At 47.1% G+C, this 23,187-nt stretch overlaps 1 protein-coding gene across 4 annotated transcripts in view; it reads right to left on the bottom strand.

The window, feature by feature from the left end:
* Positions 1–23,187, bottom strand: part of SYN1 (synapsin I) — a 90,370-nt gene that overhangs the window by 37,276 nt on the left and 29,907 nt on the right. For all 4 annotated transcript variants that reach the window (XM_073541366.1, XM_073541364.1, XM_073541365.1 and 1 more), the window contains exons 2-5: positions 11,935–11,992; positions 8,786–8,877; positions 4,368–4,524; positions 1,252–1,341 (exon numbers count right to left, since the gene is read on the bottom strand). In XM_073541366.1, the coding sequence (XP_073397467.1) occupies positions 1,252–1,341; positions 4,368–4,524; positions 8,786–8,877; positions 11,935–11,992 (397 nt within the window). The remainder of the gene's footprint in view (positions 1–1,251; positions 1,342–4,367; positions 4,525–8,785; positions 8,878–11,934; positions 11,993–23,187) is intronic.

The following is a 23,187-nucleotide window of genomic DNA, read 5'->3' as shown; positions in this document are numbered from 1 at the left end:
GTAGTTATATTTTTGTACATAGGAGCAGTATTATAGTAGTTATATTCTTGTACATAGGATCAGTATTATAGTAGTTATATTCTTGTACATAGGAGCAGTATTATAGTAGTTATATTCTTGTACATAGGGGCAGTATTATAGTAGTTATATTCTTGTACATAGGAGCAGTATTATAGTAGTTATATTCTTGTACATAGGGGACAGTATTATAGTAGTTATATTATTGTACATAGGAGCAGTATTATAGTAGTTATATTCTTGTACATAGGGGCAGTATTATAGTAGTTATATTCTTGTACATAGGAGCAGTATTATAGTAGTTATATTCTTGTACATAGGGGCAGTATTATAGTAGTTCTATTCTTGTACATAGGAGCAGTATTATAGTAGTTATATTCTTGTACATCGGGGCAGTATTATAGTAGTTATATTCTTGTACATAGGAGCAGTATTATAGTAGTTATATTCTTGTACATAGGGGACAGTATTATAGTAGTTATATTCTTGTACATAGGGGCAGTGTTATAGTAGTTATATTCTTGTACATAGGGGCAGTATTATAGTAGTTATATTCTTGTACAGAGCGGTATTATAGTAGTTATATTCTTGTACATAGGGGGCAGTATTATAGTAGTTATATTCTTGTACATAGGAGCAGTATTATAGTAGTTATATTCTTGTACATAGGGGGCAGTATTATAGTAGTTATATTCTTGTACATAGGGGCAGTATTATAGTAGTTATATTCTTGTACATAGGGGCAGTACTATAGTAGTTATAGTCTTGTACATAGGAGGCAGTATTATAGTAGTTATATTCTTGTACATAGTGGCAGTATTATAGTAGTTATATTCTTGTACATAGGGGCAGTATTATAGTAGTTATAGTCTTGTACATAAGTGGCAGTATTATAGATTGACTATTAATGTAAACCTTAATGTGACATTGAAAGTGAATGCAGTAAATTGAGGTCTGCGGATACATATGGCCTTCTATAGATAGACATCTGTTTCACATCTGTGGTTTTAGCAGCGCTGATTTCAAAAACTATTCCATGACACGTAGCCTCCTTCCAGACAGGGGGGTCGGAGGAAGCGTAACCTGACGAGTACAGTATGACCACTGCTGCTGCTGTTTTGGGGTCAGCACAGGACACAGAAACCCAAACAAGGTGCTGTTATTCATGACATAAGGCCAGGAAGTGCAGATCTGTGATGGACTTCACACAGATATTATAGGTCTCTGACTCACCATCTCTTTGTGGTTGGGGTAGTACGTTTGCTCGATCAGAGGGAATTCCTCGTGTCCTAACTGCCTCTGCAGGCGAACCAGCTGAGAAAACTGAAATATAAATGACAAAAAAGGTTGAGGCTCCTGCCAAAAGTTACACAGGCTGCAGAACGAAAGGTTAAGACAATGATTACGTAAGCTGAATGGAGGTCGTTGGGAGGGAAGTCGTAAATTATCATATAATATGATCCTAGGCGGGAATTGCGCAGACACATGTATCATAGCAGTACATAGCAGCAATGATGATGACTACTCCATCCAAAAATAATGTATGTTATTATTATAAATTAATGCAATTTACATATTGTCCATTAGATGTCAGCAAAGCAAACTACTTCATCAATCATCCTGCTTTACAGCATGCTGTGAAACTGAACACTATATTGTATTTATCACATTTTCGATAATTATCCCCTTTCAGACATCAACCTTACATGTATGGTGCTTGCTTGCTTGTGTGGATGGAGTGAGTTCATACCCGGGAGATGAAAAAAAATAACATTAAAAAATTAATCACTGCTGTTTCCCCACTTTAAAGGGAACCTGACAGGTGATAGCTGCCCAAACTGACCAGTTACAGTGACTGACAAGCCTCTGCATAAATGCACGTATAGGCAGAGACTTGTCAGTCACAGTCAGCAGGCGGGGAGAAGCCGCCAGGGACCTGCCTGTATGACTATTCTGTGCATATAAAGTTTATTTTTCTGAGACGCCACAGTGTTTCAGAGTCAGACAGTCCGTGGCTGATTCACGGGTTGGGCAGCATGTATCACCTGTCAGGTCCCCTTTAAATTTTTGTAAAAAATGAAAGCAAATAAATATACATATTAGGTACCATAAAAGACCAATCTCTCTAAATATAAAATTATTTAACTTGTATAGTCAACTTTGCAAAAGCGAAAAAATAAAAATAAAACCCAGAATTGCGCTTTTTTTTTTCTTGTTTTGTTATCTCCCCTAAACAATGCAATAAAAAGTGATTTAAACATCTTATGTACCCCCCAAAAAAGTACCAATAAAAAAACATTTTAAGCTCTTCTACACAGAACACAAGTCTCACTCAGCTCCATCGATGGAAAAGGTTACTGGTAAAATCAGTACAAATTAATTTTATTTCTTTTTTTACATTTCTGATTTTTTTACATCTAAAAATAAAAAAAATAAAAAAAAAACACTACAAGTTCGTTAACGTTGCATTCATTCTGACCTGGAAATCACATTTCCAGGTAATTTTTACAGGAAAATGAACATCTGAAAAATACAGGAAAGATGTATATCTTTGTACCGGGCAGCACGGTGGCTCAGTGGATAGCATTGCAGCGCTGAAGTCCTGGGTTCGAATCCCACCAAGGACAACATCTGCAAGGAGTTTGTATGTTCTCCCCGTGTTTGCATGGGTTTCCTCCAGGTACTCTGGTTTCCTTCCACATTCCAAAGACATAGGGAATTTAGATTGTGAGCCCCATCGGGGACAGTGATGATAATGTATGCAAAACTGTAAAGCGCTGCGGAATATGTTAGCGCTATATAAAAATAAAGATTATTATTATTAGCCAGTAGATAGAAAAATATTCAGAACTGAGAGTCCTCAGTGGTTGGTACCTTTTAATGGCTAACTGAAAAGATGGTAACACATTGCAATCTTTTGAGACTACTCAGGTCTCTTCATCAGGCATTGACTAATACAAAATCTGAAGAATCGCATATTTATACACAACACAGCACATAAAAAATGCAATAGATAAGACAAGTGACGCGAAGCAGAACTATTATTGTGGGAGAGGGAGAAACATAAATGTTGGAGCAGTTCATAGATAAGGAGTCTGGATGTTTTATTGTCCTCTGATTGGGGTCTCCTAATGTGTTGTGATGCCCCCACAAGGTCTTAGGAGCAAATTCCTTAATTGATGTAAAAAGACATAAATCCATGTGACACATTTATTCCAGCATTGAAAGTGTCAATGGTCATCATGAGCTTGTACTCCCAGACTCTTTTCTCTCTCTGGAATGTGAAGTTACTTTTCAATACCAGTAACTTCATATCCATGGTGTTATGATCAGGCATACAAAAATGTTTTGACACAGGTAGATCCATTCTTTTTTCTCTTATTGTGTGACGATGAAAATTCGTCCTTGTACTAAGCTTTTGCCCTGTCTCCCCCACATACAGACCCCCAGTTGGACATTTAGTACAAATAATCATCTAATGTGGTGTACTTGATTATTTGTACTAAATGTCCAACTGGGGGTCTGTATGTGAGGGAGACAGGGCAATAGCTTAGAACAAGGATGAATTTTCATCGTCACACAATAAGAGAAAAAAGAATGGATCTTCCAGGGGCAAAACATTTTTGTAGCCTGATCATAACACCATGGATATGAAGTTACTGGTATTGAAAAGTAACTTCACATCCCAGAGAGAGAGAGAAGAGTCTGGGAGTACAAGCTCATGATGACCTTTGACACTTTCAATGCTGGAATGAATGTGTCGCATGCATTTATGTCTTTTTACATCAATTAAGGAATTTGCTCCTAAGACCTTGTGGGGACATCACAACACATTAGGAGACCCCAATCAGAGGACAATAAAACATCCAGACTCCTTATCTATGAACTGGTCGAATATTTATGTTTCTCCCTCTCCCACAATGATAGTTCTGCTTCGCGTCACTTGTCTTATCTATTGCACGTTTTCTGTGCTGTGTTGTGTATAAATATGATTCTTCAGATTTTGTATTAGTCAATGCCTGAGGAAGAGACCTGAGTAGTCTCAAAGGCTTGCAATGTGTTACCATGTTTTCAGTTAGCCATTAAAAGGTATCAACCACTGAGGACTCTCAATTCTGAATATTTTTCCATCTGAAAAATAAAAATCCAATAAATCATGGTAGAATTGATTTGGACTTTTTCCCTTGTTTTTCAGAAGATTATATGGAAAAGTGAATGGTGTTGTTAAAAACAGAAATGGGAAGGGAAAAGTAAAAAAGTTGGAAGTAGGGGAGGAAAAAACAAAAAATCAAAAAAGAAAATTGTGCTAAAGGCGTAGAACTCCCGGATGCTGTTCCTTTCATACTCACCACCCAGGGCTTGTCGCAGAAGTTATACACAGAGTGTAAAGAGTTAAGGCTGGGCACACCGGCGTACTGCAGGCCGATCACCAGGCTGCGGAAATCTCCGTTGCGCGCCATGCTGAAAGCGTGCTGACGAATGAGGACGAAGTCCGGCTTCAGAGACCTGGAAGAACCGACATGGAGAATAAGTAATGATATCGGTCAGGTTGTCTGTTACTGGAATGGCATGGAAGCAACTATGGCCACCATGCAAATCCCGCTGGAGTGGCCCCCAGCTCTCCTAGACTGATGAATGGTGAACATGCGCAGTACTGGGCCATGTGGCTATATACCTGGCACAGCTGCACTCTAGTGATGCCATATCCGCTGCTCTGTCTGATTTTCAATGGGAAAATGCCCAGATATGATACCTACCTCCAGTGGGCAATTAGCAATGTGCCAGGGCCGTTTCTCTGCCTGTTAGGGCTCAAGAGGGATTGTGTACAGCTGCAAAGTACGCTGTGCCTATCACCCTGTATCCAAGAACCAGTACTGCAGCCGAGGAATGTCGCGCTCTGTAGCTGCGAACACAATATGGGTGATGTAACGTGACACTTATGTTTGGACTGGTGATTTACAGGGGTAAATCCGCTGACTAACATCCATGTGCTAGGGGCAGCTCCATACAATGCCAACAGCCTGAAATCAGAGTGCGACTCAGACTAACAATGCCGAATACACAGGACTGAATCCAAAGACAACATCAACCTAATCGGGAGATGAGCATGTTGGCCAGGTGGGTTCACTCATCCACAATCACTGTGCCCATGATGCCGACTCATCCACAATCACTGTGCCCATGATGTCTCCTCATCCACAATCACTTTCCATGATGTCTCCTCATCCACAATCACTGTGTCCATAATGTCTCCTCATCCACAATCACTGTGCCCATGATGCCTCCTCATCCACACTCACTGTGTCCATGATGCCTCCTCATCCACACTCCCTATGCCCATGATGCCTCCTCATCCACACTCACTGTGTCCATGATGCCTCCTCATCCACACTCACTATGCCCATGATGCTTCCTCATCCACAATCACTGTGCCCATGATGTCTCCTCATCCACAATCACTGTGCCCATGATATCTCCTCATTCACAATCACTGTGCCCATGATGTCTCCTCATCCACAATCACAGTGCCCATGATGCCGACTCATCCACAATCACAGTGGCCATGATGTCTCCTCATCCACAATCACTGTGCCCATGATGTCTCCTCATCCACAATCACTGTGTCCATGATGTCTCCTCATCCACAATCACTGTGCCCATGATGTCTCCTCATCCACAATCACTGTGTCCATGATGTCTCCTCATCCACAATCACTGTGCCCATGATGTCTCCTCATCCACAATCACTGTGCCCATGATGTCTCCTCATCCACAATCACTGTGCCCATGATGTCTCCTCATCCACAATCACTGTGTCCACAATGTCTCCTCATCCACAATCACTGTGTCCATAATGTCTCCTCATCCACACTCACTGTGTCCATGATGTCTCCTCATCCACAGTCACTGTGCCCATGATGCCTCCTCATCCACAATCACTATGCCCATGATGCTTCCTCATCCACAATCACTATGCCCATGATGCTTCCTCATCCACAATCACTGTGCCCATGGTGTCTCCTCATCCACAATCACTTTGCCCATGATGCTGACTCATCCACAATCACTGTGCCCATGATGTCTCCTCATCCACAATCACTGTGCCCATGATGTCTCCTCATCCACAATCACTGTGCCCATGATGTCTCCTCATCCACAATCACTGTGTCCACGATGTCTCCTCATCCACAATCACTGTGTCCATAATTTCTCCTCATCCACACTCACTGTGTCCATGATGTCTCCTCATCCACAATCACTGTGCCCATGATGCCTCCTCATCCACAATCACTATGCCCATGATGCTTCCTCATCCACAATCACTGTGCCCATGATGTCTCCTCATCCACAATCACTTTGCCCATGATGCTGTCTCATCCACAATCACTGTGCCCATAATGCCGACTCATCCACAATCACAGTGCCCATGATGTCTCCTCATCCACAATCACTGTCCCCATGATGTCTCCTCATCCACAATCACTGTCCCCATGATGTCTCCTCATCCACAATCACTGTGTCCATGATGTCTCCTCATCCACAATCACTGTGCTCATGATGCCGACTCATCCACAATCACTTTGCCCATGATGCTGTCTCATCCACAATCACTGTGCCCATAATGCCGACTCATCCACAATCACTGTCCCCATGATGTCTCCTCATCCACAATCACTGTCCCCATGATGTCTCCTCATTCACAATCACTGTCCCCATGATGTCTCCTCATCCACAATCACTGTCCCCATGATGTCTCCTCATCCACAATCACTGTCCCCATGATGTCTCCTCATCCACAATCACTGTGTCCATGATGTCTCCTCATCCACAATAACTGTGCTCATGATGCCGACTCATCCACAATCACAGTGCCCATGATGTCTCCTCATCCACAATCACTGTCCCCATGATGTCTCCTCATCCACAATCACTGTCCCCATGATGTCTCCTCATCCACAATCACTGTCCCCATGATGTCTCCTCATCCACAATCACTGTGCTCATGATGCCTCCTTATCCACAATCACTGTTCACTTGATGACTCCTCATCCACAATCACTGTGCCCATGATGCCTCCTCATCCACAATCAGTCACCATGATGCCTCCTTATCCACAATCACTGTGCCCATGATGTCGCCTCATCCACAATCACTGTGCCCATGATGCTTCCTCATCCACAATCAGTGTCCATGATGCCTCCTCATTCAACATCACTGTTCCCATGATGCCTCCTCATCCACAATCACAGTGCCCATGATGCCTCCTCATCCATAATCACTGTGCCCATGATGCTTCCTCATCCAACATCACTGTTCCCATGATGCCTCCTCATCCACAATCACAGTGCCCATGATGCCTCCTCATCCATAATCACAGTGCCCATGATGCCTCCTCATCCATAATCACTGTGCCCATGATGCGTCCTCATCCACAATCACTGTGCCCCAGAAAAGTAGTGAAAGGGCTACAGCACAGCCGAGGGTCTAAGAAAAGTAGTGAAGGGCTATAGCACAGTGGGGGCGAGGAAAAGTAGAGAAGGGACTACAGTACAGTCGGGAACAAGGAAAAGTAGTGAAGCAGCTACAGCACTGTGCGCGAGGAAAAGTAGTGAAGGGGCTACAGCATAGCTGGGGGTTGAGGAAAAGTAGTGAAGGGGCTACAGCACAGTCAGGGAGCAAAGAAAAGTTAAGGGGTTACAACACAGCCCGGGGGCAAGAAAAAGTAGAGAAAGTATTACAGCACATCCACAGGGGCAAGGAAGAATAGAAAAGAGGATAAAGCACTGCCTGGGGGCAAGGAAAAATAGAGAAATGTCTACAGAACAGTTGTGGGGGGGGGGCAAGGAAAAGTAGAGAAGGGTCTACAGAACAGCTGGGGGCCGAGGAAAAGTAGAGACAATTCTACAGCACAGCCGGGGGCAAGGAAAAGTAGAGACAATTCTACAGCACAGCCGGGGGCAAGGAAAACTAGAAACGGGGCTACAGCACAGTGGGGGCAAGGAAAAGTAGAGACGGGGCTACAGCATATCTGGGTGGCAAGGAAAAATAGAGAAGAGACTACAGCACAGCTGTGGGTAAGGAAAAGTAGTGAAGGGGCTACAGCACAGCCGGCTGTCAAGGGAAATTAATGAAGGGGTTACAGCACAGCCGGGGGGAGGGGGGACAGGGGCAAGGAAAGGTAGTGAAGGGGCTACAGCACAGTCGGGGAGGAAAGAAAAGTAGAGACGGGGCTACAGCACAGCCAAAGGAGCAAGGAAAAGTAACAAAGGGGCTACAGCACAGCCGGGGGGGGGGCAAAGAAAAGTAAAGAAGGGGTTACAGAACAGCAGGGAGACGAGGTAGGCAAAAGTTGAGAAAGGGCTACAGCACAGCCAGAGGGCAAAGGAAAGTAGAGAAGGGGCTACAGCACAGCCGGGGAGCAAGTAAAAGTAGTGCAAGGGCTACAGCACAACTACAGGGGCAAGGGAAAGTATAGAAGGGGCTACAGCACAGCTGGATGGCAAGGAAAAGTAGTGAAGGGGCTACAGCACAGTCAGAGAGCAAGGAAACGTAATGACGGGGCTGAGCAGGTGAAGGGGATTTAGGACTATATCACAGCTGCTGCCCCTCATTCTCAGGTTCGGTGGTAGTTGTACAGCTCAGGTATCTTACAGAATGGCCTAGACTGATGACAGGCACTACGACCCTCGACTTGTGGACCATCAGATGCTGGACTACAGGGCTTACCCTACAGATGGTAATACAAGCAGATGGGTGTGTGACTCACCGGACGACCTTCACGCCATTCCTAATGACCTCCAAGTCCACGGAGAAGGTTCCATTAGAATGGGCCACCAGGTTCAGATCGGAGAACTCAGCCTGCAGGAGACAGGAGGGACAATATGTTGAGCCGTGTACATGGATGATCAGATTAATGACACTAAACGTTCTGTGTAAATTCTACAATTTTCCACTTCCTGCAGAGGATTCAGTGTCTGCGGCTGCAGAAGCGACATTTAATCTCCAGCTGTGTGCAGTATTTTATAGATCTTTTATAAAGCAGCTATTTCTACCCATAAAGCGCCATCCCGCTGGAGCTGGTAATGGCTGACGGCAAGGATGAATTAAAGGAAGGACTGGAGGATTTCCAATGCAGGCGATTGACTGAGAAGTGGCGGTAAATAAATAGTGCCGTTCTATGGTAAGAGGTGGAGGAGGGCACAGAGCACGTGTAGAAGCTGCAGATTTTAAAAGTTCCAGACATTTGGAGAAAAAGGGGAACTCTCCCAAGATCCCAACAAACTGAACTCTCACCGTACCTGCACGTCAACAGCTCAAAGGTGGCAAGAAAGACATCCTGACACTGCCTGTGCCCAGGAGAGGAGAGGAGTGCAGGACAAGGTCTGGTCTGCAAATCAGAGGGGTCTGGTCTGGGGCTGTATGCAGGAGGTTGTTGTATAGGGACTGTGTACATGAAGATTCTGGACTGAAGTCTACAGTGGGCACGGAAAGTATTCAGACCCCTTTAAATTTTTCACTCTTTGTTTCATTGCAGCCATTTGGTAAATTCAAAAAAGTTCATTTTTTTCTCATTAATGTACATTTTGTGTACGTTTAAGAAGTTAAATCATGACGATGATTTAACATGTAAGATTTTTCTACATTAAGGTCTGTTCTGGTGTCTCTATACAGGAAGGTTCTGATCTGGGTCTATATATAGTAAAATTCTAGCTTGTTTGGGGTCTGTATACAGGGGGGGTACCAACTTAGGGTTTGTGTACAGCAAGGTTCTGGTCTGGGATATGTATACAGAAGAGTTTTCATATGTTGACAGTATACAGTGGGATTCTGATCTGGGGTCTGTATAAAGGGGGGTTCTGGTTGGGGGTATGTATACAGGAGGGTTTTGGTTCAGGGTCTGTATACGGGGGTTCTAGTCTGGGGTTTTGTATACAGGAGGATTGTGGTCTGGGGTATGTATACAGGAGGGCTTTGGTTCAGGGTCTGTATACAGGAAGGTTCTGGTCTGGAGTTTGTATACTGGGGGATTCTGGTCTGGGGTCTGTATACGGGGGGGTTCAAGTCGGGGTCTGTACACAGGAAGGTTCTGGTATGAGATCTATATAAATGGGGGTTCTGGCCTGGGGCCTGTATACAGAGGAGTTCTGATCTGTAGTCTTTATACTGGAGAGTTCTCACCTGGGGTCTGTATACAGGAAGGTTCTAGTCTGCAGTCTGTATATTGTGGAGTTCTGGTCTGGGGTCTGTATACATGAAGGTTCAGGTCTGGTGTCTATACAGGAAGGTTCTGGTCTGGGGTCTGTATACTGGGGAGTTCTGGTCTGAGGTCTGTATACAGGAGGTTCAGGTTTGGGATCTGTATACAATGGGGTACTGGTCTGAGGTCTGTATACAGGAAGGTTCAGGTCTGGGGTCTGTATATAGGGGGGGTCTTGTCTGGGGTCTGTATAATGGAAGGTTCTAGTCTGCAGTCTGTATATAGCGGGGTTCTGGTCTGGGGTCTGTATACAGGAAGTTTCAGGTCTGGGGTCTATATATAGGGGGGTTTGGTCTGTGGTCTGTATACTGGAGAGTTCTGGTCTGGAGTCTGTATATAGGAAGGTTCAGGTCTGGGATCTGTATACAATGGGGTACTGGTCTGAGGTCTGTATACAGGAAGGTTCAGGTCTGGGGCTGTTTATGGGGGATCTGGTCTGAGGTCTGTATACAGGAAGGTTCAGGTCTGGGATCTGTATACAATGGGGTACTGGTCCGAGGTCTGTATAAAGGAAGGTCCAGTTCTGGGGTATGTATATAGGGTGGTCTGGTCTGGAGTCTGTATACAAGAAGGTTCTAGTCTGCAGTCTGTATATTGTGGGGTTCTGGTCTGGGGTCTGTATACATGAAGGTTCAGGTCTGGTGTCTATACGGGGGGTCTGGTCTGGGGTCTGTATACTGGAGAGTTCTGGTCTAGAGTCTGTATACAGGAAGGTTCATGTCTGGGATCTGTATACAGTGGGGTACTGGTCTGAGGTCTGTATACAGGAAGGTTCAGGTCTGGGGTCTGTATATAGGAGGGTTTTGATCTGGGGTCTGTATACAGGAAGGTTCTAGTCTGCAGTCTGTATATAGTGGGGTTTTGGTCTGAGGACTATTTGCTAATAGAGGAGGTGTATTACTTTAAAGGGAACCTGTCATTAACACAAAACAGAAAATAAAGATTAAGAAACAGCCACAAAATGGATTTCATCACTCAAGGTATCATTTTATTCAGTATAATAGCGCCAACCTGACACCGTCTGTAGGTTACTGTGCACAATCCTGCTCACAGGTTCCCTTTAGGCTATATCCCGACGTATGCAGAAAAAAACGGACTCCTTCTCAGGAAAAACGCGCGTTTTTTTTTTGCACTTTTTTGCGCGATTTTTTATGCGTTTTTTACAGGAGCATCCTCCTGCTCATAGAATATAATAATAATAATAAATTTTATTTGTATAGCGCCGACATATTCCGCATTACTTTACATTTCAGAGGGGATTTGTACAGACAATAGACATTACAGCATAACAATAACACAGATCAAAACAGATACCAAGAGGAATGAGGACCCTGCTCGCAAGCTTACAATCTATAAGGAAAAAAGGGGAGACACGAAAGGTGGGTGGTAACAATTGCCCTGATTATTTGCACCAGCCATAATGTTAAGCGTGTAATATAGTTAGAAATGCGGATTTTTCCGTGAAATTAATGAGCATGCTGCTTTTTTTACCACAATGCGGTTTTTTTTTTGCGGAAAAAGAAGCATCAATATGCACAAAAAGTGCGGAATTCATTAAAATGAATGGGATGCTTATTGTAAGCGTTTTTCAAGCGTTTTTGCTGGGTACACAGCCTTAATGTTGGGATGTACGACATTTTACATTTGCTGTCACTTACTTGTTCAATCTTGATGTCAAACTCTCCACTGATTTTCTTCCCTTTAAAAATCTTCACCCTGAAACATAAAATCAATATTTAACAGAAATCGCATGGTTAGAGACCATAAAGTGTGTCTATGGCTCCAGTCACTACCAGAGCAGCATTCAAAATTACTCTTCTTTCTCATAACATCTTAATGTTGTGCCCTGTTGGCTACTGGCGTAAGGCGGATCTAAGGCCGGCTTCACATAAGCGTTCCTCAGAGCTGCGGACTTCCTTCATGAAGCTCCGCCCACTGCCGCACCTCCTCCGGTCAGCTCCGCCTACGTCTGCATGCGGCCTGTGTACCTATCTTTAACATTGGGTACGCAGGCCGTGCGAATGTATGCGGATGCGTCCACTTGGGTCGTTTTGAACGCAACGTGTTGCAATTTGTTGCGGTCGCAGCAACGTCAAAGAGACGCATCCGTGGGCGGAGCTTCACGGAGGAACTCAGTAGCCCTCCGCATCTCTGCCGAACGCTAGTGTGAAACTAGCCTGATATAACGCTGCAGGCCTGTGGCGGGTCTGACATCATGCTGCATGCCTGTGGTGGGTCTGACATAACGCTGTCGGCCTGTGGCAGGTCTGACATAACGCTGTCGGCCTGTGGCGGGTCTGACATAACGCTACTGTTGCAAGGCGAAACTGATGTAATGCTGCAGGCCTGTGGCGGACCTGACATAATGCTGCAGGACTGTGGCGGATCTGACATAACGCTGTCGGTCTGTGGCGAGTCTGACATAACGCTGCAGGCCTGTGGCGGATGTGACATAATGCTGTCAGCCTGTGGCGGGTCTGACATAACCCTACTGGCACAAGGTGGTTCTGATATAATGCTGCAGGCCTGTGGCGGATCTGATATAACACTGCAGGCCTGTGGCGGGTCTGACATAATGCTGCAGACCTGTGGCGGATCTGATATAACACTGCAGGCCTGTGGCGGGTCTGACATAATGCTGCAGGCCTGTGGCGGATCTGATATAACACTGCAGGCCTGTGGCGGGTCTGACATAATGCTGCAGGCCTGTGGCGGGTCTGACATAACGCTACTGGCACAAGGTGAATCTGATATAACGCTGCAGGTCTGTGGCGGGTCTGACATAACGATACAGGCCTGTGGCGAGTCTGACATAGTGCTGCAGGCCTGTGGCGGGTTTGACATAATGCTGCAGGCCTGTGGCGGGTCTGACATAACGCTAATATCCTGCGGCGGGTCTGACATAACGCTGATGCCATTTGGCAGGTCTGACATAATGCTGATGCTCTGTGGCGGGTCTGATATAACGCTGCGGGCCTGTGGCGGGTCTGAACTGATGTTGCAGGCCTGCGGGAGGTCTGGCATACCTCTGATGCCCTGTGGCAGATCTGACATAACGCTACTGGCACAAGATGAATCTGATATAACGCTGCAGGTCTGTGGCCGGTCTGACATAAAGATGCAGGCCTGTGGCGGGTGTGACATAATGCTGCAGGCCTGTGGCGCGTCTGACATAATGCTGATACCCTGTGGAGGGTCTGACATAACGCTGATGCCCTTTGGCAGGTCTCACATAACGCTGCAGGCCTGGGGCGGGCCTGACATAACGCTGCAGGCCTGTGGCGGGTCTGAAATAATGCGGCAGGCCTGCGGGGGTCTGACATAATGCTGCAGGCCTGCAGCGGGTCTGAAATAACGCTGCAGGCCTATGGCAAGTCTCACATAACGCTGATGCCCTGTGGCGAGTCTGACATATTGCTGATGCCCTGTGGCGGGTCTGACATAACGCTGATGCCAATTTGCGGGTCTGACATAACGCTGATGCCCTGTGGCGTGTCTGAAATAATGCTGCAGACCTGCGGGGGGTCTGACATACCACTGATGCCCTGTGGCGGATCTGACATAATCCTGATGCCCTTTGGCGGATCTGACATAATGCTGATGCCCTGTTGCGGGTCTGACGTAACACTGCAGGCCTGTGTAAGGTCTGACATAACACTGATGCTCGTGGCGGGTTTGACATAACACTGATGCCCTGTGGCGGGTCTGACATATCGCTGATAACCTGTGGTGGCTCTGACATAACGCTGCAGGCCTGTGGCGGGTCTGACACAATGCTGCCGGCCTGCGGTGGGTCTGAAATAATGCTGCAGGCCTGTGGCAAGTTTGACATAACGCTGATGCCCTGTGGCAGTTCTGACATATTGCTGATGCCCTGTGGCAGGTCTGACATAACGCTGATGCCCTTCGGCGGGTCTGACATAACACTGATGCCCTGTGGTGGGTTTGACATAATGCTGCAGGACTGTGACGGGTCTGACATAATGCTGCAGGCCTGTGGAGGGTCTGACATAACGCTCAGGCCTGTGGCGGGTCTGACATAACGCTGCAGGCTTGTGGCGGGTCTGAAATAACGCTGCAGGTCTGCGGGGGGTCTGACATATCGCTTATACCCTGTGGTGGATCTGACATAATGCTGATGCCCTGTTGCGGGTCTGACGTAACGCTGCAGTCGTGGCGGATCTGACATAACGCTGCTGGCCTGTGGCAGGTCTGAAATAATGCTGCAGGCCTCTGGAGGGTCTGACATAACGCTGCAGGCCTGTGGTGGGTCTGACATAACATTGATGCTCGAGGTGGGTCTGACATAATGCTGATGCCCTGTGGCAGGTCTGACATATCGCTGATAACCTGTGGTGGGACTGACATAATGCTGCAGGCCTGCGGCGGGTCTGAAATAATGAGGCAGGCCTGTGGCAAATCTGACATAATGCTGCAGGTCTGTGGCGGGTCTGAAATAATGCTGCAGGCCTCTGGCGGGTCTGACATAACGCTGCAGGACTGTGGTGGGTCTAACATGTCGCTCATGCCCTGTGGCGGGTCTGACATAATGCTGATGCCCTGTGGCGGGTCTGACATAATGCTGATGCCCTGTGGTGGGTCTGACTTAACGCTGATGACCTACGGCAGGTCTGACATAACGCTGATGCCCTGTGGCGGGTCTGACATAACGCTGATGCCCTGTGGCGGGTCTGACATAATGCTGATGCACTGTGGTGGGTCTGACATAACGCTGATGACCTACGGCGGGTCTGACATAACACTGATGCCCTGTGGCGGGTCTGACATAACGCTGATGCCCTATGGCGGGTCTGACATAACGCTGATGCCCTGTGGTGGGTCTGACATAACGCTGCAGGCCTGTGGCGGGTCTGACATAATGCTGCAGTCGTGGCGGATCTGACATAACGCTGCTGGCCTGTGACGGGTCTGAAATAATGCTGCAGGCCTCTGGAGAGTCTGACATAACGCTGCAGGCCTGTGGTGGGTCTGACATAACATTGATGCTCGAGGTGGGTCTGACATAATGCTGATGCCCTGTGTCAGGTCTGACATATCGCTGATAACCTGTGGTGGGACTGACATAATGCTGCAGGCCTGCGGCGGGTCTGAAATAATGAGGCAGGCCTGTGGCAAATATGACATAATGCTGCAGGTCTGTGGCGGGTCTGACATAACGCTGCAGGACTGTGGTGGGTCTAACATGTCGCTCATGCCCTGTGGCGGGTCTGACATAATGCTGATACCCTGTGGCGGGTCTGACATAATGCTGATGCCCTGTGGTGGGTCTGACATAACGCTGATGACCTACAGCGGGTCTGACATAACGCTGATGCCCTGTGGCGGGTCTGACATAATGCTGATGCACTGTGGTGGGTCTGACATAACGCTGATGACCTACGGCGGGTCTGACATAACGCTGATGCCCTGTGGCGGGTCTGACATAACGCTGATGCCCTATGGCGGGTCTGACATAACGCTGATGCCCTGTGGCGGGTCTGACATAATGCTGCAGGCCTGTGGCGGGTCTGACATAATGCTGCAGGCCTGTGGCAGGTCTGACATAATGCTGCAGGCCTGTGGCGGGTCTGACATAATGCTGCAGGCCTGTGGCGGGTCTGACATAATGCTGCAGGCCTGTGGTGGGTCTAACATAATGCTGCAGGCCTGTGGCAAGTCTGACTTAATGATGCAGGTCTGTGTCTGGTCTGACATAACACTGCTGCCTTGATGGCGGGTCCAGCAATTTCAGAACACAGCTTTGGATGTGACTGGCGCATAAGATGATGCAACACCCCCCAACCTACTGTCTCCTTCCCCACCATCCTGTAGAATGTAAGCCCGAAAGGGCAGGGTCCTCTCTCCCCTCTGTATCAGTCTGTGATTGTTAGTTTGTTTACTGTAAGTGATATCTGTAATTTGTATGTAACCCCTTCTCATGTACAGCACCATGGAATCAATGATGCTATATAAATAAATAATAATAGACACAAAGTCAAGGTAATAAAAGTAAAGGGATCAGTTTTGCAAGATTTAAAAATACTAAATTATTTTTCTATATACTTCTATACAACATTCACACAGAGCCCCCACAGGGAAAACAAAGCACTAGATAATGTATGGACATGCTGGGTCCACCACATAGCTCTCCAGACACCAGGGATAAGCTAACTCTATTAAATAAGCTGGTAACACATGGATGCGCCACATATGGGACATCACAGACCATCCCCCCACCATCTATGGGTTTACAGTAGACATATATCCTTTGCAACCCGATGAACAGAGTCATGATCATTATCATGCCGCTGTGTGACTCCGCGCTCAGGCATATTCTCCACTTCACTGATCCTTCTGCCGAGCGATCAATAAGATGTAACAGATGATTCGTCCTGCAGAACTGTCTCCTGGTTTACCTGATAATAAAGGAAATAACGTTTATCCTGACTGCACCAGTTCTACACTAAGGGTGTCCACCCACGTTTACCGGTACTTAGGGAGTTTAGGTCCTTAGTTGAAAAATCTTTATTAAAACTTATCTAAAAAAGGCAAAGACACTCTTCATGTTTTAAATGCCCATGCTGGAGATGCGCAAACACCTCTCCACTGACAGCTTATGGCTTCACAATCCCTAAGTAGAAAGGGGACCGCATTCATATGCGGCCTGTTTTGGACCTTCTTAGGCCTCCTGAGCACCATGTTTGCTTTAGGCCGGGGTCACACTTGCGAGTGTGATGCCTGAAACTTGCGCGAGTCTCTCGCATTAATACCCAGCACTGCTGCCGGCACTCAGACCGGAGTGTGCGGCTGTATGGATTTCTATGCAGCTGAACGCAACGGTCCGGACCGCCGGCAGCAGTGCCGGGTATTGATGTGAGAGACTTGCGCGAGTTTCTCACATTGAACTCGCAAGTCTGACCCCGCCCTTAGAGAAAGTTCCTACTCAGCTAAAGACTTTCAAGCTTCTCCTCAAAATGTCTGTGTAGAATTTTGAAGTTTTCTCCCAGATATACATCCCAATAGTTGTAGACTTGCCTTATGTATGACCATCTCTAGAGGCTAAATTTTAAGGGTAAATGTAGAGGAACCAAACCCATCAAGGTGGAATTCTGTAGTATCTTTCGTTCACTCAGTGACAGACCACAGTGACTTCCACCCTAAGGAGTTGATTTGAGGGAGGCATGATTGAGGGAACCCTCTCCCTAATCTTAGAGGTAGTCCAAAGTTCTAATATTGGCAGTCCAATTTGGTTTGTTTCTGACCACTTTTCCTGACCAGTCGCTATTGGACTGCAGACCTAAGAAGCTCATGAATGTCCTAACCATCCAGTCTGATCTATTTAGTCGTCTCTCTCCCCATCCCTTAGTTGATTAATCAATATCATTAGTTACGGCTGTGTAATGTGCATTGCCTGGTTTATATTTGGTAGCCCATGACTCCAAATGAAGACTAGGATTCCTTTCTGCACCTCACTTGTGACCAAATGTTAAGAAATGTTTTCTTTATAGTGAGGATCCAGTAGCTATCCTGTCAATTTCAACAAGACTGGACTACAATCTACAGCAGATGTCAGGGGATAGATGGTCAGACTGGTTGGAAGGACACACATCAACAGCCGCTAGGCGTGTCCAGCAGAGACTTATTCTTCTCTTCACCTGGAGAACACATGTACACTTAACAACGCTAAGCGTACATATGCAGAGAACCGCTAGCTATGGCATGTAGTCACCTTAAAGAGCCCCTATCACCAGTCTGGGACGAAACGGGACGATCCTTTAGAAAAATCACCAGTCTTGGGCTTCCCATTCATTTCATAGCTACTCTTTAAGCTTAACGATATAGGATAACTCTAGCTATAACTATGAATATACAAAGCATTTATGGGGTCTCCTGCCATCATGAGAACTATTATGTCCTGATTTGCTGAATTTCATGGACGGCAGTAACCGGCTGCAGTAGCTACATAATCCAGCAGATGTTACTGCACCAGACAATTCTTACAGTTTTGCTAGCGTCAAGTAGAAGCGGCATGCAGTGAGAATTTCCAGCTACATGACCTTGGGCCAGCGTCTCAGCTATTATTACTGTTATGAATTTAGGTTACCCGGCCATTGTTGAATCCTTCCACCAATCTATACAAGGGAGCAATAAGCCGCCTTGTGTACGTGCTCAAAAATCATGTCGAAAAGCGATATTCTCCTTGATTTCCTAGCCTGGGCTTCTACAGAAGTCCCATCTTCACGTCACTATTGAGTGGGGGGTAGGGAAGTGACAACCATGCTCCTCCCTGCCTGAGCATAATACATGGCATCAGTGGGTTTATGATAATGGTTTTAGAGGGGCGCAGGGTGGAGATTGCTATAAAGCCCCCACTGCCCAAAGACAATAATTAGGTCAAGAGATTGGGGGGCTACACATTACATTAACCAGATGTACGGATGAAGCCTCGAGTCATTAGTCGACAACTGGCCCCCTGTGAACGGCATACAATCCCTGACTGCAGGGATGCCCTGATTGGCAGCCGCTCTCCTTCCCCGGGGCTTCTCAGTCCCTCCGCACAGGAGAATTGCAGCCTTTAAGCCTATTTATTTTCTTAATATCCCTTCACTCCTTGCACAACGTGAATCACTGCCCGTAATTCTGGAGAGGATGGCACCACCGTCTTTTATCTGTGAGCAGCATATTTCAGGAATGAGGGGGCGAGACTGTGAAATTACTTAGCACTTTTCATTTTAAAATGATCTGAATGCCATGTGACGGATGCAGCACTGGGGCGTGGAGGGCAGAGCTGGAGATGCCAGCGTGATACCATGCGCTGGGCAAGTGCAGGTGGCCTGATCTGTTAGCAAACTGCACACCTTCAAAGCAATAATCTGGAATTGCTATGTGAGCGATAACCTAAGCGGCAGGATGTAGACTTGACAAAATAATGAGAGCACTGGCGCTGTGATAGGATTACCCTATAGAAGGTGGGTTATAGCCATGCCACTGCCAGATTTTGTGGCGCTTACAATTGGAGGCAAACATACATGAAAAGGATGTCCCCTTTCCTAACAGTTTGGCCGCCATGACCTCACTAGCCACAATCAGGTCTCTGGAAGCCTCTGCAGGCAGTGCCGAGATCTGCATGCAATCTGAACATGTCTCATCCTGCAGGTCTTCCGTGGAACTGTGAGATAGAAGCAAAATCACGCTAGCGGCCCCCTCCTCTCCCGCAGCTCAGCTCTGTAATAGGGTGCAATTACCAAAGGAAGACGCGAACGGGGCGTCATATTCCTGCAGTCTATACGCTCTGCGTGAATGAGAAACATGACGACATGTAATAAAGGTGTGCTCGGGGGTCCCGCTGCTGTAGTTCTTACTGATTCTCCTGCCTGTGAGGACGGATGGGCACTGGCCACAGCTTTATCGCTCGCCTCCTATAGTGGTCACTGAGGTCATAATCTGCAATGCTCCTGGGTTGGGAAGGGGAGGACAGGACAGCAGCGGACCGGAAAAAAACAGCCATATAAATAAATCAGAGCCTTATATAACCGAGATACACAGAGAACCATTAGGTAGTTCTTCTCTTCCCCCCTCGCCATGTGATCAGGCTGTGGAAGGAAACCAGTCTGTACTGACCTTCACCTAATGATGAAGGCCTGTGCAGAACAACCTCAGCCCCTCAGGATTGGCCGGGGGCCTAGAGACCTGCCGACCATATCATCCATATCAAAGATCGGAATACACCTCGAAGTTCAATGTGATCTGCTTAATGCCTCATTAACCCTGTGCTGGTGCTGCAAGGAAACAGCCCCCATAGATTATATCAATAGCAAAAAGGAATATGAATCGTCTACTCATTCTCCATGCAAAAATGGATGACACGACATAGCGACCACCGAAACTAATAGAGGTCTCTGGGATATATTTTTTTAATGAGAGTCCTGCGGCCCACCCCAATCTGGCTGATTGGTCTTCACTGACACCAAAATTGATGCAGGAGAGATAGCAGGAACCTGAACCAAGGTACCGCCATGAAACATCTCAGGGTTAAAGGGCTCATTACATTGGATTGCTTACATCAATCTAGTCAAAATCAAAAGACAGCCCTCCATGGCAACAAGTGTAAGTACAAAAATAAAAACAATTAAGCAAATCAGTGACGACTGCCCCTACGATTCCCGGACCCTACATCCTGGATGACCATGTATACACAATATATACTCCTCAGCCATAAGGTTCAGCTTGAGGAAGAAGCCACTGTCACCCAGATCAGCACATGTTCAAGCACCAAGCTCCAATCTGTGGCATGTGGAGGGGCATAAAAGCCAGATTGAAAGCAATTTTTTTTAGCTACAAGGAACCTCAAAAATCAGACCAGGTCTTTTGTGATGATTGCACTCTGCATTCTGTTCATCGACATATCCAGTGGTGGGATTCAAATTTTTAACAACAGGTTCTGTGTTTGTGTGTAGGAAAACCACCCCCATTTTAAGCCACACCCATTTTAAGCCACACCCATTGTTAAGCCACACCCATTTACACACACCTTTTCCTCAAACATATACAAGTAGGGGCGCAGTCAAACAGTTGAAAAAAAAAAAAAATTGGAATGAGATCAGAACAGTGCACATTCTGGCCAGCGGCTCTCCTGACCCGAGTGTGACAGCTGCATATATTTCTATGCAGCTGTCTCACTTGACTGTCCGGCTGGCCAGGCTGTGCACTACATGTCTGCGTCCTAATGGAAATTAAAAGTAAAAATCACCATACCCTTCCTGCAAACTGGTGTTACTCAAGTCCCATCTATGTCAAACAATGATGGGTTAAATTGGCATATTTCCACAACTAGAACACCACAAAAAAGAATGGTTCATGAAAATATCACAACCACAAGTATAATCGACAGAGTAATAATAATTTATTAATGTATAGTAATTATAAAATCACATCAGAACTACAAAGTGCCAAATCCCCAATAGGCAGGCACAGGTCCCCAATAGGCAGCATTGTTCCCTAATAGGCAGCACAGGTTCCCAATAAGCAGCATTGCTCCCTAATAGGCAGGCACAGGTCCCCAATAGGCAGTATTGTTCCCTATAGGCAGCACACATCCCCAATAGGCAGCACAGGTCCCCTAAAGGCAGCACAGGTCCCCAATAGGCAGCATTGTTCCCTAATAGGCAGCACAGGTCCCCAATAGGCAGCATTGTTCCCTAATAGGCAGCACAGGTCCCCAATAGGCAGCATTGTTCCCTATAGGCAGCGCACGTCCCCAATAGGCAGCACAGGTCCCCAAAAGGCAGGCACAGGTCCCCAATAGGCAGCATTGTTCCCTAATAGGCAGCACAAGTCCCCAATAGGCAGCATTGTTCCCTATAGGCAGCACACGTCCCCAATAGGCAGCACAGGTCCCCAAAAGGCAGGCACAGGTCCCCAATAGGCAGCACAGTGCTGCACAGGTCCCCAATAGCCAGGCACAGGTCCCTAATAGGCAGTACAGGTCCCCAATTGGCAGCAAAGGTCCCCATTAGCCAGGCACAGGTCCCTAGTAGGCAGCACAGCACAGGCCCCCAATAGGCAGGCACACAGGTCCCTAATAGGCAGCACTGCACAGCACAGGTCCCCAATAAGCAGCAGCACTGCACATATACAACTGACCTGGTGTTGGCCTGTGTGTACCACAGGCTGAAGTTGAACTGAAGACTGAAGTAAATAATCCCGCGGTGAGGCAGGCGGCCACGGTCACCACACACAGACTAGTGTCCTCCTGTCCAGGCTCAGGCGCTCAGCTCATTGTGCAGCCGCTGCGGCGGGTAACTCCTGAGTCCAGTCCAGCGAGCTCCAGAGTCTAGTTACCCGCCAATTATAGGCGCACTGTGCCGCAGGAATCAGTGCACGGGCAGCGGGGGCCGCCGGGGTGTGCTGTGCTGCTCTGTCCAGTAGTCAGCAGACAGCGAGCAGCACGTCAAGTATCAATGCGCGCGGTATCCGGCAGGAAGCAGAGCAAGAGTCCTCCTCTGCTCCTTGCCTGCAGGCAGCGCCGCCAGCAACATCAGAGGACTGGATCGCGGCTCTGGATCTCCCCAGTTCGGGGAACCGGCTGCTTTTTTAACAACCGGTTTCACCGAACCGGGGAGAACCCGCTGAATCCCACCCCTGGACATATCTGTTATTATCACTGAGAGGGAGAGAATCCTGAAGCTGAGAAGCAAATCACAACATGCAGAGGCCAACATGTCAGTGTGGCACCCCAGGAGTCCGGTTGCTACAGTGGCGTTGCTTCCTTCACAGGGGGTGATGCCATGCCTGGAAACAAAGAGGAGACCCCTTGTCACTCAGGTAACACACAGCATACAACACTTTTCCTATTCCAGACCAGAAGGGGGAGCTCTAATACCTGATTTCAGGGGAGTTTCCTTGGAACATTCTGGCTTGAGGAAGAGTTAGAGAGTCTGTCTGTAGACAGGGACGAGATAGGGTGTGTGGAGAGAAGCTCGTGGGAGAAGAGCTGTATGCTATAGCTCACCCAGAGCAGAGCTCTGATACATGAGGATGCCAGAGTCCTGGACCAGTTGGGGACTCCAAGCCCGACAGTCACTTCTGGAGAACAGAGAATTGCAAGTTCTCTGTTCACACTGACACCTGCCAGCACAGCAGTAACACAAGAGCTAGAGCTGCCAGTGAGAAGGGACAGCGCCCTTGATAGGCTCACTCTGCCTGCTATACAGGTTGGAAAAACAACACAGAGAAGAGGTCCGCAGCTTAGCTATAAGCAGCAGAGGCCAGAAACACAGAGCGCAGCAGGAAGGCCTCTAAATCCTCCTGGCAAGGTGGAATCCAAATTGTTTCCAGGCAATCGTATCTCCAGCACCATCTGTAGCCAGTGCCTTGGAAACATTACCTGCAGAACTGTGAGTAAAACGTTG

This window comes from Dendrobates tinctorius, unplaced genomic scaffold, assembly GCF_039654945.1.
Source record: "Dendrobates tinctorius isolate UK_male_01 unplaced genomic scaffold, ASM3965494v1 ptg000120l, whole genome shotgun sequence".
NCBI classification, from domain to species: Eukaryota; Metazoa; Chordata; class Amphibia; order Anura; family Dendrobatidae; genus Dendrobates; species Dendrobates tinctorius.
The sequence above is the reverse complement of the archived record's forward strand: the minus strand, read 5'-3'. Positions and strand labels throughout refer to the sequence as shown.